General features: G+C 40.8%; 1 protein-coding gene across 14 annotated transcripts in view; it reads right to left on the bottom strand.

Annotated features, from left to right (window-relative positions):
• Window positions 1-13144, bottom strand: part of SETX (senataxin) — a 90651-nt gene that overhangs the window by 63594 nt on the left and 13913 nt on the right. For all 14 annotated transcript variants that reach the window (XM_086324411.1, XM_086324410.1, XM_086324414.1 and 11 more), the window contains 2 exons: window positions 3978-4188; window positions 1673-1782 (listed from right to left, as the gene is read on the bottom strand). In XM_086324411.1, the coding sequence (XP_086180537.1) occupies window positions 1673-1782; window positions 3978-4188 (321 nt within the window). The remainder of the gene's footprint in view (window positions 1-1672; window positions 1783-3977; window positions 4189-13144) is intronic.

The raw sequence follows: 13144 nt of genomic DNA, 5'->3' as shown, positions 1-13144 counted from the left end.
ATTCCTGAGAATTTTCTGTATTTTAAATTATTTCCAAATAAAATTTTAAAAAAATAAAGGCATAATAAGGACTCTGGAGTCAGGTTGCGTGTTAGTCGTTCAGTCGTGTTCAACTCCTTGCATCCCCATGGACAGCAGCCCACCAGACTCCTCTGTCTCTGGAATTCTCCAAGCAAGAATACTGGGGTGGGTTGCCATTCCCTTCTCCAGGGGATCTTCCCCAATCAGGGATCAAACCCAAGTCTCCCACATTGCAGGCAGATTTTTTACCAGCTGAGCCACCAGGGAATCCCAGTAGGTGAGGGGCTTGCCCAAAGTCCCACAGTTGGCGAATCATCCACCCAGAATGCACACCTGGGTCTATGACCGCCCAACCCGAGGCCTCTCCCACAGGCTACTTTATGGAGTCAGGTTGCCTGTACACAAATCCCAGTCACCACAAACTAGAATGTATAACCGTGGATAAGTCTCCTGACTCAGTTTCCTCACCTCTAAAATAAGCCTATAGTGAAGAATCCAGTCACTCCTGGCCCTGCAGACTCAGTCCCGAAGCCTGCAATGGCAGAACCAGGACCTGGTTGTTCAGCTGGACCAGCTTCTTCTACTGGTTTGCAGCTTTAAGAAAGCCAGTCCTAGACAGCCGCTGGTGGTACTTTCTGTCAATCTTCTTTCACAGGAAGGAAGGCCCCATCTCATTTAAGCAGAGCCCTTGACTCTGGGTCTACCCTAGCAGCGAGTACACTTGTAATTCCTGTTATCCTGCACAAACTCAATCCCCTGCTACCTACTGCCAGCCAGGACTACAAGTTTCCACCACTCATCACTTTGTGCTTGTGCTCCCTTACTGGTTCAAAGGAATTGAACTGTGTGATTTTACAGCTTTTCAAATTCATCTGTTTTTGAATTTTTTTTCTATCATTGTTAGGGTTTGGCACAGAAGAGACTGAAATTCATCACCATTTTTCTTGAAACACCATTAACATGTTCTTTCTTTGCCACTTAAAGGCTCTTTACTGGCCCTCCATCAGCAGAGCTGCCCTGCACAACTTTTAACACTGTAACTCAAGAGGCCAATGTGCACAGACCCACAGCACATGCTGCCTCATCACATGTGATAAATCTGCAAACCCCAGCCATCAGCTCAACGTCAGGTTCCAAAACTCTGGAGTTGCTCTCTGCTTCTGTTCTACCTACTGCTCTGATTCTTACTGTCCTCCTTCTGTTCCTCCTTCTGTCCAGCACCTAGGAACTAATCTTCTTGTCCTCCCCATACCTCATCACCTTTTAAAAACCTCGTTCACTAACAAAATAATCTTAAATGTTTTAAGCGGTATTTCCATGTGCTTGGAGTAGGGCAGGCTGGCAAGAAAAGCAACAGAGAACAGTCCTTCATTAGCTCAGGTCAACATATTAAAAGAAGTCTGAATCATTCCCTTGGCTTTTAAATTGGAGCATCACCTGTCAGAAGGATTCCTTACTCTCTTAAATCTCTTCTTCTTTGACCCCCCCACCCCCACTAAAGCACTCTCTCCTTAACTGCAGTAATTTTACAACGAAAGAATAATTTTGGCAAATATTTTACACAAAGTACACACCAAAACTTCTATTATAGTTAGTCATCTATTGGTACAAAAGAAGATATCCTCTTCTACTGCCTGTCACTGACACTTACCATTTCATTGGGATGAACCAAAAATAAATAGATCCCTGGATGTTTGTCAAAAACTTGAAAGGAGCAATTAGCTTGTTCCATCCGGCAAAGTGCTTCAACACATAATTCATCTAAACAGAAAAAATAAAGCAGTAAATGTAAGACAAAACTTATCAACTTAACAAGATTCCCTAAATCTGGCTTCTTCGGTTACCCTCTAAGTAAATGAAGTTTCTCATTTTTCTTTTTTGTAAACTGAGGCAAAAAATGGTGTAAATGTAGGAACAGTATTCAATCTTCTGAAAGACTGTGGTATATATATGGTAGTCATCATGTAATTCATAATATATTCCTATGAATGACTGACTTTATTAGTACAAACATCTTCTTTCACACAGGGCATAATTATCTCCAGAGGGCATCTTCTTGGAAGTAGGGTTATAGTCCAATTCCATTAGCATTCTACATGTTGACCCCACATGGACTTCATTTTGTATCAGAGTGGTATCAACTTTATCCACAAATGGCTATTTTGTCCTACTCTCAGTTACCAAGTACCCCATTTCCTCCAGTGGTTGAAATACTATCATCATCAAACACTAAATTCCCCAAATATACTTGGTTTCTTCTCGACTCTCTATACTGTTCCCATCAGTCTATCTGTGCCAGCACTATCCTAACCCCACTGCTTTATGGAAATTTCTTCATTACTTCCAGAAGTTTACTGAACAGACTTACACATGCATCCTATAAGATGAGTCAACTCATCAAGCCTCAAAAGAATATCACAGTGACAGTGGTTAGCTTTGGGGAAGAGGAATAATGACTGGAAAAGTAGGAGAACAACTCCTGGGGTGTTGATGTTTTTTTTTTTGTTTCTTGACCTGCATGCCAGCTACACAAGTGTATTTATGAAAAACTAATAAGCTTATATACTTTTCTAGATATGGTACTGTTTAATAAATGCTTGAAAAGTGGCTTATTAAAGAGTTTAAAAATCTATTTTGAATTTATTTAGAAATAACTGATTTCTCTAGTAAATCTTTAGATCTACTTTTCAGTATACTGAAATAGAATAGAGAAAGAAGTTAAATAACATGACAAGACAGCAATAAAAATATCTAGTGAGTGCATTATTCTACAGGGTAAACCTCTTGGTCTCAGCAAAAGTTACAGCAAATGAAAAAAAATACGTGTGCGTGTATGTAAGAGTAAATGATTCTGGATTAAAAGACGTAAGAAACATGAACTAAATGCAACCAATGCAAAGTCCTTGACTGCACTCTAATTTAAATAAACCTGCCAAAAAAATTCTGCAACTACTGGAAAAATCTGAACATGGCCTAGATACAGTAGTAGGTACCTAAAGGTACTGTTGTTTTGTTAGATTTGACAGATCAGAAAAATATCTTCAAGAGATTTGTATTAAGAAATGCAAATACAAAGGACCAAAACCTAGGCAGTTATAATATGCTATGTCAGAGTAATTACTAAAAACTACTATAGACCAGTGGTTCTGAATCTGGCAATTTTGCCTCTCTCTGGCCCCACCCCTCAACTCCCACGGGACATTTGGCACTATCTAGAGACATTTTTCGGAGAAGGCAATGGCACCCCACTCCAGTACTCTTGCCTGGAAAATCCCATGGACGGAGAAGCCTGGTAGACTGCAGTCCATGGAGTCGCTAGGAGTTGGACACGACTGTATAACTTTCAAGTAGACAAACTGAGCGACTTCACTTTTACTTTTCACTTTCATGCATTGGAGAAGGAAATGGCAACCCACTCCAGTGTTCTTGCCTGGAGAATCCCATGGACGGAGGAACCTGGTAGGCTACAGTCCATGCGGTCGCAAAGAGTCAGACATGACTGAGAGGCATTTACTTTTACTTTAGAGACATTTTTGGTGGTCACAACCAGGGCAGAAGGGAGAGAAAGCCACTACTGACATCTAGTGGAGAGAGGTCAGGGATGTTCCTGTAACATCCTACAGGCCCACCCACCAAGAATTATCCAGTTCAAAATGTCAACAGTGCCAGGTCTGAGAAACCCTGCTATAAGCAGATTCCAAGAATGAAAATTAACTGAATGAACAGATGAATAAATGGACAGATAAAGCAAGTAGAGTTACATGTTAGCAAGTGCAGAATCATCTATGTGGTATATATATGGTATTCACTGTGTAATTCACTTTACTATGTTTGGAAAAAATACCAAGTACCCTAATTATACATTTAAGGAACAGATTTTTCAGTACAGATAACCAAAATTCTTACGATTCTTAAAATAAAACTGATACAACTGTGAAAACACCCAAGATACTCACTGACATGCTCATGTAAAAGCAGATATGGATATTTCAGTATTTCAAGAAGAGGAACTCGAAGCTTATTTTCAAAGTCTTGGCCAGTGAAATCGAACAGCTGTGCCTCTCCGTTGTTGTCTACTATATATAACTCATCATCATCTCCAATTTCTGCCTTCATGGATCTTTCAAAGTGATTTATGAGACGTAAGGTTTCTAATTCCCATAAAACCTACAGGAAAAGAAAAATGAACCATGTGCTCTGTATCTTATTATCAACAAAATATACTGCATGCAGTGATCCTTCTAGAAAGCTTTTTCCTGAGTATAAAAATTCATAAGTTTAAAGAAGTACTAACACCACATATTAGATTTATTTAAAGAAACCAGTCACTAAACATAGCTTTGCAACTTTTATGTGGCTTTTACGATACAGGAACATGAGCACACAGAGTATGAGATGTTTAAAACATTGCTTTTGTGGAGTTTTGCTATAAATACATCAATATCTCTGTCAACTACACTCTGTTGGAAAGGAGAAGGTGGAGCTTCTTTGTTAAGGCACAAGCTGGGCCTTTTGTGACTCCCCTTTCATGTTCCAGCCAGAGGTAACTATCTCGAAACATCAGTTTTAGCATTAAGACACTACTTAGGTTAATAGCTAGAGAATTCTGTACATGTCAAAGTTCTCTCAGTAGGTTCGTAAGCATCCCCTCTCCTCTTCGTGGTATTATACGTATCTCTATGGTCTGTGTTTCATTTTCCATCAGATATATGTAATAAACTAAATATTCAAAGCCACACATTTAAAATTGTATTTCATTTTGGTTACTATCAATAAAAAATATGCTTCTCCTTAATGATTTTGGGGGCTTCCCTGGTAGTTCACGTGGTAAAGAATCCACCTGCAATGCAGGAGGTTCAGTCCCTGGGTCAGGAAGATTCCCTGGAGAAAGGAAGGGTTACCCACTCCAGTATTCCTGCCTAGAGAATTCCATAGACAGAGAAGCTGCTACATGTTCAATGGGATCCAAAGAGTCATGAGATGACTGAGCAAGTAACACTTTCACTTCACTGACTTATACCACCTACCCGTTAAAAAAATGAAAAGAGAGAGGAGTGGTCCCAACAAGGTAGAGGAATAGGACAGGGAGACCACTTACTCCCCCACAAATTTATCAGAAGATTATCGGAACGTTAAGCAACTTCCACAAAACAACTTCTGAACGCTGGTAGAGGACATCAGGCATCCAGAAAGGCAGCCCAACCTCTTTGAAAGGAGGTAGGACAAAATATAAAAGACAAATCAGAGACAAAAGATTTAAGCACAGAGACCGTCCTGAGGAGGGAGTCATGAAGAAGTTTCCACACAGTAGGAAACCCTCTCACATGCCTGTCTGTGGGGAGTTTTGGAATCTCAAAGGGCAACGTAACTGGAAGGCCAAGAAAAAAAAAAAATCCACAGAACACGTGCCTAACTGCAACTCTAAGTGGAGATGGAAAAGTGGCACAGATGCTTGCTTGCGTCTGCCACCAGTGAGTGGGGACTACGCAGGGAGGCGCAGGCTGCATCACTGGTCCTTAGGGTAAGGTCCGGGACCCAATGTCCTGAAGACAATCTGAGGAGCTCATATGAGATAGCTACCCAAACCATGGGATGGTCAGAGACAAAAAAATAAAAAAACACCTTTCCCGCAAAAGGCTCTAACACTGCATAGTGACCCCTGGCAGGCTCACAGAACAAAGGATTGAGCAAATACCAAAGGAGAGCAAGCCAGCTGCCATATACGGCCCTCCATCTCCGGAGGCCGAAGGGAGGCATCCAACAGCCAGAGCCAGAAGGCAAAGTGCTGCTTCAATCTTGGCCCCAGGGTCCGCATCTTCCACCAAACTGTGAGCAGGCTCCCAACTGCTAACCACGTCTTCCTGGGATCCTGGATGGTTGACATCTACCAGGAGTGTCACAGCCTGATCAGCTCTCCATGGGAGACACACAGCACACCTGGGACTCTGCTCTTGTAGCACACCCAGGAAACCAAGCAGCCAGGACCGGGGAGGTGAGTAAGATGCACGGCCCGCCTGAGACAGTGAGCTCACCAAGCACCTGGTCACCTGAGCTGCTCAGACTTGGGAAGGGTACAAAACGCACAGCCCATCTGGGTCTGTGCCCTTATGGAGCGCCCAAGAACCTGAGCAGCTGAGACATGGAACGTGCACAAGATGCAGGGCCCACCTGGGACAGAGCCCTTGCAGAGCACCCTGGAGCCTGAGCCTCGGGCTGTGGCAAACCCAGGGTGGTCCATCCACTGCAGGCACGCCCGACACGTGCCAGCAGATCTGTTGCAGTATCCCTCCCTCCCACAACACATCTGAACAAGTGAGCCTGAATAAGTGGCCACCTTCACCCCTTGTGTCAGAGCAGAAATTAGACACTGAAGAGACTTGAGAACAGAGGAAGCCAAAATAAACAAAGGAAGAGGAACCATTCTGGAAGTGACAGGTGCAACAAACTAAAACCCTGCACTTAATACTGAGACAGTGCATTTGAGGCACCTGTAGACCTCGGGAACAAGTACAAGCCAGAACAAAGGACTATCTGACACTGAACTGACCCCACAATGCCCACAAGAGCACCAGAGAAATTCCTAGATATATTTTTTCTATTACCACTTTTTAAGTTTTTTAAAACTTTGAGTTATTTACTCCTTTAACTTTCATTTTCACAGCCTACTATTAACACTCCCCCCAAAAAAAAGCTTTTTTAAAAAATCAAATTCCATATATATGTTTTTAAAATTTTTGTGATTTTGTTTTATATTTTTTATATTGCATTTCTGAAAGTCTAACCTCTACCTCTACTCTTTGCTTCTTTTTGTTATCAATTTTGTACCTTTAAGAATCTCATCTTCAGTATCCATTTTCACTAAGGGATTTGATTACTGGCTAGAATGCTCTCTGTCCTTTTGACTCCCCTTTCTCCTCCTAGTAACCTCTACCTCCCTCCTCCCTATTCTCTTCTCTATATAACTCTGTGTATCTCTCTGGGTGTTCCTGGCCATGGAGAATTGTTTCACCATTAACCTAAGGGTTTAATCTTCTGTGCTGTATGCTGTATGAAGTCTTGAGGTTACTGTAAGAAAAGGACCAAAAGCCAGAGTCAGTAGGCTTAACTCTAAAACTTTAAAACATCAGAGAACCCCTGACTCCAGGGAACTTTAATAGACAAGAGCTCACGCAAAATTCTCCATACCTACACTAAAACCAAGCTCCACCCAAAAGACAAAAAGATTCAGTGCAAGACAAACCACACTAATTCTCCAGCAAAACAGGAACACAACCCTCAACATTAAAAGATGGGCTTCCCAAAGCCATGATGAACCCACAGGCACCCCAAAACTCACTATTGGACACTTCAATGCACTCCTGAGAGAAGAGCTCCAGCTCCACCCACCAGAACACAGACACAAGCTCCCTCAACCAGGAAACCTTGACAAGCCACTAGTCCAAACACATCCACAGGGAGCAAACTCCACAATTAAGAGGAACCATGAACTTCCAGCTGGCAGAAAGGGCACCCCGAACACAGCAATCTAAACAAAATGAAAACGTAGATAAATATTCAGCAGATAAAGGAACATGATAAAAACCCACTAAATCAAACAAAATAGGAGACAGTCTACCTGAGAAAGAATTCAGAATAATGACAGTAAAGATGATCCAAAATCTTGAAAACAAAATGGGAGTTACAGATAAATAAGACTAGAGACAAAGATTGAGAAGATGCAAGAAATGTTTAACAAGGACCTAGAAGAAATAAAGAAGAGTCAATCAGTAATGAACAACGCAATAACTGAGATTAAAAGCACTCTGGAGGGAACCAACAGGAGGATAACAGAGGTAGAAGAGAGAATAAGTGAGGTGGAAGATAGAATGGTGGAAATAAATGAAGCAGAGAGGAAAAAAGAATTGAAATAAGGACAATCACAGAGACCTCTGGGACAATGCTAAATGCCCCAATATTCGAATCATAGGTGTCCCAAAAGAAGACAAATAGAAAGGCCATGAGAAAATACTTAATAGTCAAAAACCTCCCTAAAATAGGGAAGGAAATAGCCACCCAGTCCAAGAAATCCAGAATACCAAACAGGATAAACCCAAGGCAAAACAACCCAAAACTTTGTTAGTTTGTTAATCAAACTAACAAAGATCAAACACAAAGAGCAAATATTAAAAGCAGCCAAGGGAAAAGCAACAAATAACACACAAGGGGATCCCCATAAGGATAATACATGATCTTTCAACAGAAACTCTTCAGGCCAGAAGGGAATGGCAGGACATACTTAAAGTGATGAAAGAGAAAAACCTACAAGAAAGATTACTCTACCCAGCAAAGATTTCATTCAGATATGAAGGAAAAATCAAAAGCTTTACAGACAAGCAAAAGCTGAGAGAATTCTGCACCACCAACCAGCTCTTCAACAAATGCTAAAGGATCTTCTCTAGACAGGAAACACAGAAAAGATTAAAAAACAAAAAAACAAAAAAACCCAAAGCAACAAAATAAATGGTAACAGGATCATACTTACTAATAATTACCTTAAATGTAAATGGGTTAAATGCTCCAACCAAAACACAGAGACTGGCTGAATGGATGCAAAAACAACCCCTATATATGCTATCTACAAGGGACCCACCTCAAACCTAGGAACACATATATACTGAAAGCGAAGGGCTGGAAAAGACATTTCATGCAAATGGAGACTAAAAGAAAGCAGGACTAGGAATACTCATATCAGATAAAATGAGCTTAAGAGACAAAAAAGGACATACTATATAGTGATCAAAGGGTCAATCCAAGAAGATGATATACCAATTATAAATATATATGCACCCAACATAGAAGCACCTCAATATGTAAGGCAAATGATAACAAGTATGAAAGGGGAAATTAATAGTAACAAAGTAGCAGTGGGGGGCTTTAATACCTCACTCATACCTATGGATAGATCAATAAAAACAGGAAATTACCAAGGAAACACAAACTTTAAATGATACAATCGACAGTCAGACCTAATTGATATCTATAGGGCATTTCATCCGAAAATAATGGATTTCACCTTTTTCTCGAGTGCACATGGAACATTCTCCAGGACAGATCACATCCTGGGCCATGAATTTAGCCTTGGTAAATTTTAGAAAAGGCAGAGGAACCAAAGATCCAATTGCCAACATCCGCTGGATCATCGAAAAAGCAAGACAGTTGCAAAAAAACATCTATTTCTGCTTTATTGACTATGCCAAAGCCTTTGACTGGATCACAATAAACAGTGGAAAATTCTTCAAGAGATGGGAATACCAGACCACCTGACCTGCCTCTTGAGAAACCTATATGCAGGTCAGGAAGCAACAGTTAGAACTGGACATTGAACAACAGACTGGTTCCAAATAGGAAAGTACGTCAAGTATGTCAAGGCTGTGTATTGTCACCCTGCTTATTTAACTTACATGCAGAGTACATCATGAGAAATGCTGGGCTGGAAGAAGCACAAGCTGGAATCAAGATTTCTGGGAGAAATATCAATAACCTCAGATATGCAGATGACACCACCCTTATGGCAGAAAGTGAAGAGGAACTAAAGAGCCTCTTGATGAAAGTCAAAGAGGAGAGTGAAAAAGTTGGCTTAAAGCTCAACATTCAGAAAACGAAGATCATGGAATCTGGTCCCATCACTTCATGGGAAATAGATGGGGAAACAGTGGAAACAGTGTCAGACTTTCTTTTTTGGGCTTCAAAATCACTGCAGATGGTGATTGCAGCCATGAAATTAAAAGATGCTTACTCCTTGGAAGGAAAGTTATGACCAACCTAGATAGTATATTCAAAAGCAGAGACATTACTTTGCCAACAAAGGTCCATCTAATCAAGGCTATGGTTTTTCCAGTGGTCATGTATGGATGTGAAAGTTGGCCTATGAAGAAAGCTGAGCACCAAAGAATTGATGCTTTTGAACTGTGGTGTTGGAGAAGACTGTTCAGAGTCCCTTGGGCTGCAAGAAGATCCAACCAGTCCATCCTAAAAGAGATCAGTCCTGGGTGTTCTTTGGAAGGAATGATGCTAAAGCTGAAACTCCAGTACTTTGGCCACCTCATGTGAAGAGTTGACTCACTGGAAAAGACTCTGATGCTGAGAGGGATTGGGGGCAGGAGGAAAAGGGGATGACAGAGGATGAGATGGCTGGATGGCATCACCGACTCAATGGACGTGAGTTTGAGCGAACTCCAGGAGTTGGTGATGGACAGGGAGGCCTGGAGTGCTGCAATTCATGGGGTCGCAAAGAGTCGGACATGACTGAGCGACTGAACTGAACTGAAATTTTTAAAAATTGAAATCATTTCAAGCATCTTTCCTGATCACAATATGCTTAGATGAAAAAAATAATTATTAAAAATACAAACATGGAGGCTGAACAACATGCTTCTGAATAACCAGATCAAGAAAGAAATCAAAAAGGAAATCAAAATATGCATAGAAACAAATGCAAACAAGACAATCCCAAACCTATTAGTTCAGTTGCTCAGTTGTGTCTGACTCTCTGCGACCCCATGGACTGCAGAACGCCAGGCCTCCCTATCATCCATCACCAACTCCCGGAGCTTGCTCAAACTCATGTCCATCGAGTTAGTGATGCCATCCAAACATCTCATTCTCTGTCATCACCTTCTCCTCCAGCCTTCAATCTTTCCTAGCATCAGGGTCTCTTCTAATGAGTCTGTTCTTCTCATCAGGTGGCCAAAGTACAAGAGCTTCAGCATCAGTCCATCCAGTGAGTATTCAGGACTGATTTCCTTTAAAAGGACTGGTTGGATCTTCTTGAAGTCCAAGGGACTCTCAAGACTCTTCAACACCACAGTTCAAAAGCATCAATCCTTTGGCACTCAGCTTTCTTTATGGTCTCACATCCATATATGACTACTGGAAAACCATCGCTTTGACTAGGTGGACCCTTGTTCGCAAAGTAATGTCTCTGGCTTTCTAATACGCTGTCTAGGTTGGTTATAGGTTTTCTTCAAAAGAGCAAGCATCTTTTAATGTCATGGCTACAGTCACCATCTGCAGTGATTCTGGAACCCAAAAAAGCAAGTTTCCCACTGTTTCCATTGTTTCCCCATGTATTTGCCATGAAATGATGGGACTAGATGCCATGATCTTAGTTTTCTGAATTTTGACTTTTAAGCTAGCATTTTCACTTTCCTCTTTCACTTTCATCAAGATGCTCTTTAGTTCTCCACTTTCTGCAATAAGGGTGGTGTCATCTGCATATCTGAGGTTATTGATATTTCTCCCAGCAACCTTGATTCCAGCTTGTGCTTCATCCAGCCTGGCATTTCGCATAATGTACTCTGCAAGTTAAGTAAGAAGGGTAACAATATACAGCCTTGATGCCTTTCCCAATTTGGAACCAGCCTATTGTTCCATGTCCATTTCTGTTGCTTTCTGATTTGCACACATATTTCTCAGGAGGCAGGTGAGGTGGTCTGGTATTTCCATCTCGAAGAATTTTCCAGTTTGTGTGATCCACAGTCAAAGGCTTTGGCATAGTCAATAAGGCATAAATAGATGTTTTTCTGGAACTCTTCCTTTTTCCATGATCCAGCGGATGTTGGCACTCTGCCTTTTCTAAAACCAGCCTGAACATCTGGAAGTTCATGGTTCATGTACTGTTGAAGCCTGGCTTGGAGAATTTTGAGCATTACTTTGCTAGAATGTGAGATGAGTGCAACTATGCAGTACTTTGAACATTTTTTGGCACTGCCTTTCTTTGGGATTGGAATGAAAACTGACCTTTGCCTGTTCTGTGGCCACTGCTGAGTTTTCCAAATTTGCTGGGATATTGAGTACAGCACTTTCACAGCATCATCATTTAGAATTCGAGACAGCTCAACTGGAATTCCATCACCTCCACTAGCTTTGTTTGTAGTGAGGCTTCCTAAGGCCCACTTGACTTTGCATTCCAGGATGTCTGGCTCTAGGTGAGTGATTACACCATCGTGGTTATCTGAGCCATTAAGATCTTTTTTGTATAGTTCTTCTGTATATTGTTGCCACCTCTATTCAATATCTTCTGCTTCTGCTGGGTCCATTCCATTTCTATCCTTTATTGTGCCCATCTTTGCACGAAATGTTCCCTTGGAACTCTAATTTTCTTGAAGAGATCTCTAGTCTTTCCGGTTCTATTGTTTTCCTCTATTTCTTTGCACTGATCACTGAGGAAGGCTCTCTTGTCTCTCCTTGTTCTTCTTTGAACTCTGCATTCAAATGGGTATATCTTTCCTTTCTCCTTTGCCTTTAGCTTCTCTTTTCACAGATACTTGTAAGGCCTTCTCAGACAACCGTTTTGCCTTTTTGCATTTCTTTTTCTTGGAGATGGTCTTGATCACTGCCTCCTGTACAATGTTACAAACCTCCATCCATAGTTCTTCAGGCACTCTATCAGATCTAATCCCTTGAATCTATTTGTCACTTCCACTGTATAATCACAAGGGATTTGATTTAGGTCATACATGAATGGTCCAGTGGTTTTCCCTACTTTCTTCATTTAAATCTAAAATTTACAATAATTTTCCAAAATCTATGGGGTTCAGTAAAAGCAGTGCTAAGAGGGAGGCTCATGGCAACACAAGCCTACCTCAAGAAACAAGAGAAACATCAAATAAACAACCTAACTTTACACCTAAAGCAACTAGAAAAAGTGAAAAGAATCCTGAAGTTAGTAGAAGGAAAGAAATCATGAAAATTAGAGCAGAGATAAAGTGAAAAAGAACAAAGGAGACTATATCAAAACTCAACAAAAGTAAAAGCTGGTTTTTTGAGAAGATAAATAAAATAGACAAATCTTTGGCCAGACTCACCAAGGAAAAAAAAGAATCAAATCAATAAAATTAGAAATGAAAGTGGAGAAATCACAACAGACAACACAGAAATACAAAAGATCAAAGACTACTATAAGCAATTATATACCAAAAAAATGGACAACTTGGAAGAAATGGACAAATTATTAGAAAAGTATAACCTTCCAAAACTGAACCAGGAATAAACAGAAAAGCTTTAACAGACCCATCACAAGCACAGAAATCAAAACTGTAATAAAAAATCTTCCAACATACCAAAGCGCAGAATCTGGCTTCAC

The sequence above is a fragment of the Bos grunniens genome, chromosome 11 (genome assembly GCF_055505025.1).
Source record: "Bos grunniens cultivar Pamir isolate PY7600 chromosome 11, Bosgru_T2T1.0, whole genome shotgun sequence".
NCBI lineage: Eukaryota > Metazoa > Chordata > Mammalia > Artiodactyla > Bovidae > Bos > Bos grunniens.
Note: the sequence above shows the minus strand (reverse complement) of the source record. Positions and strands in the feature narration are given on the sequence as shown.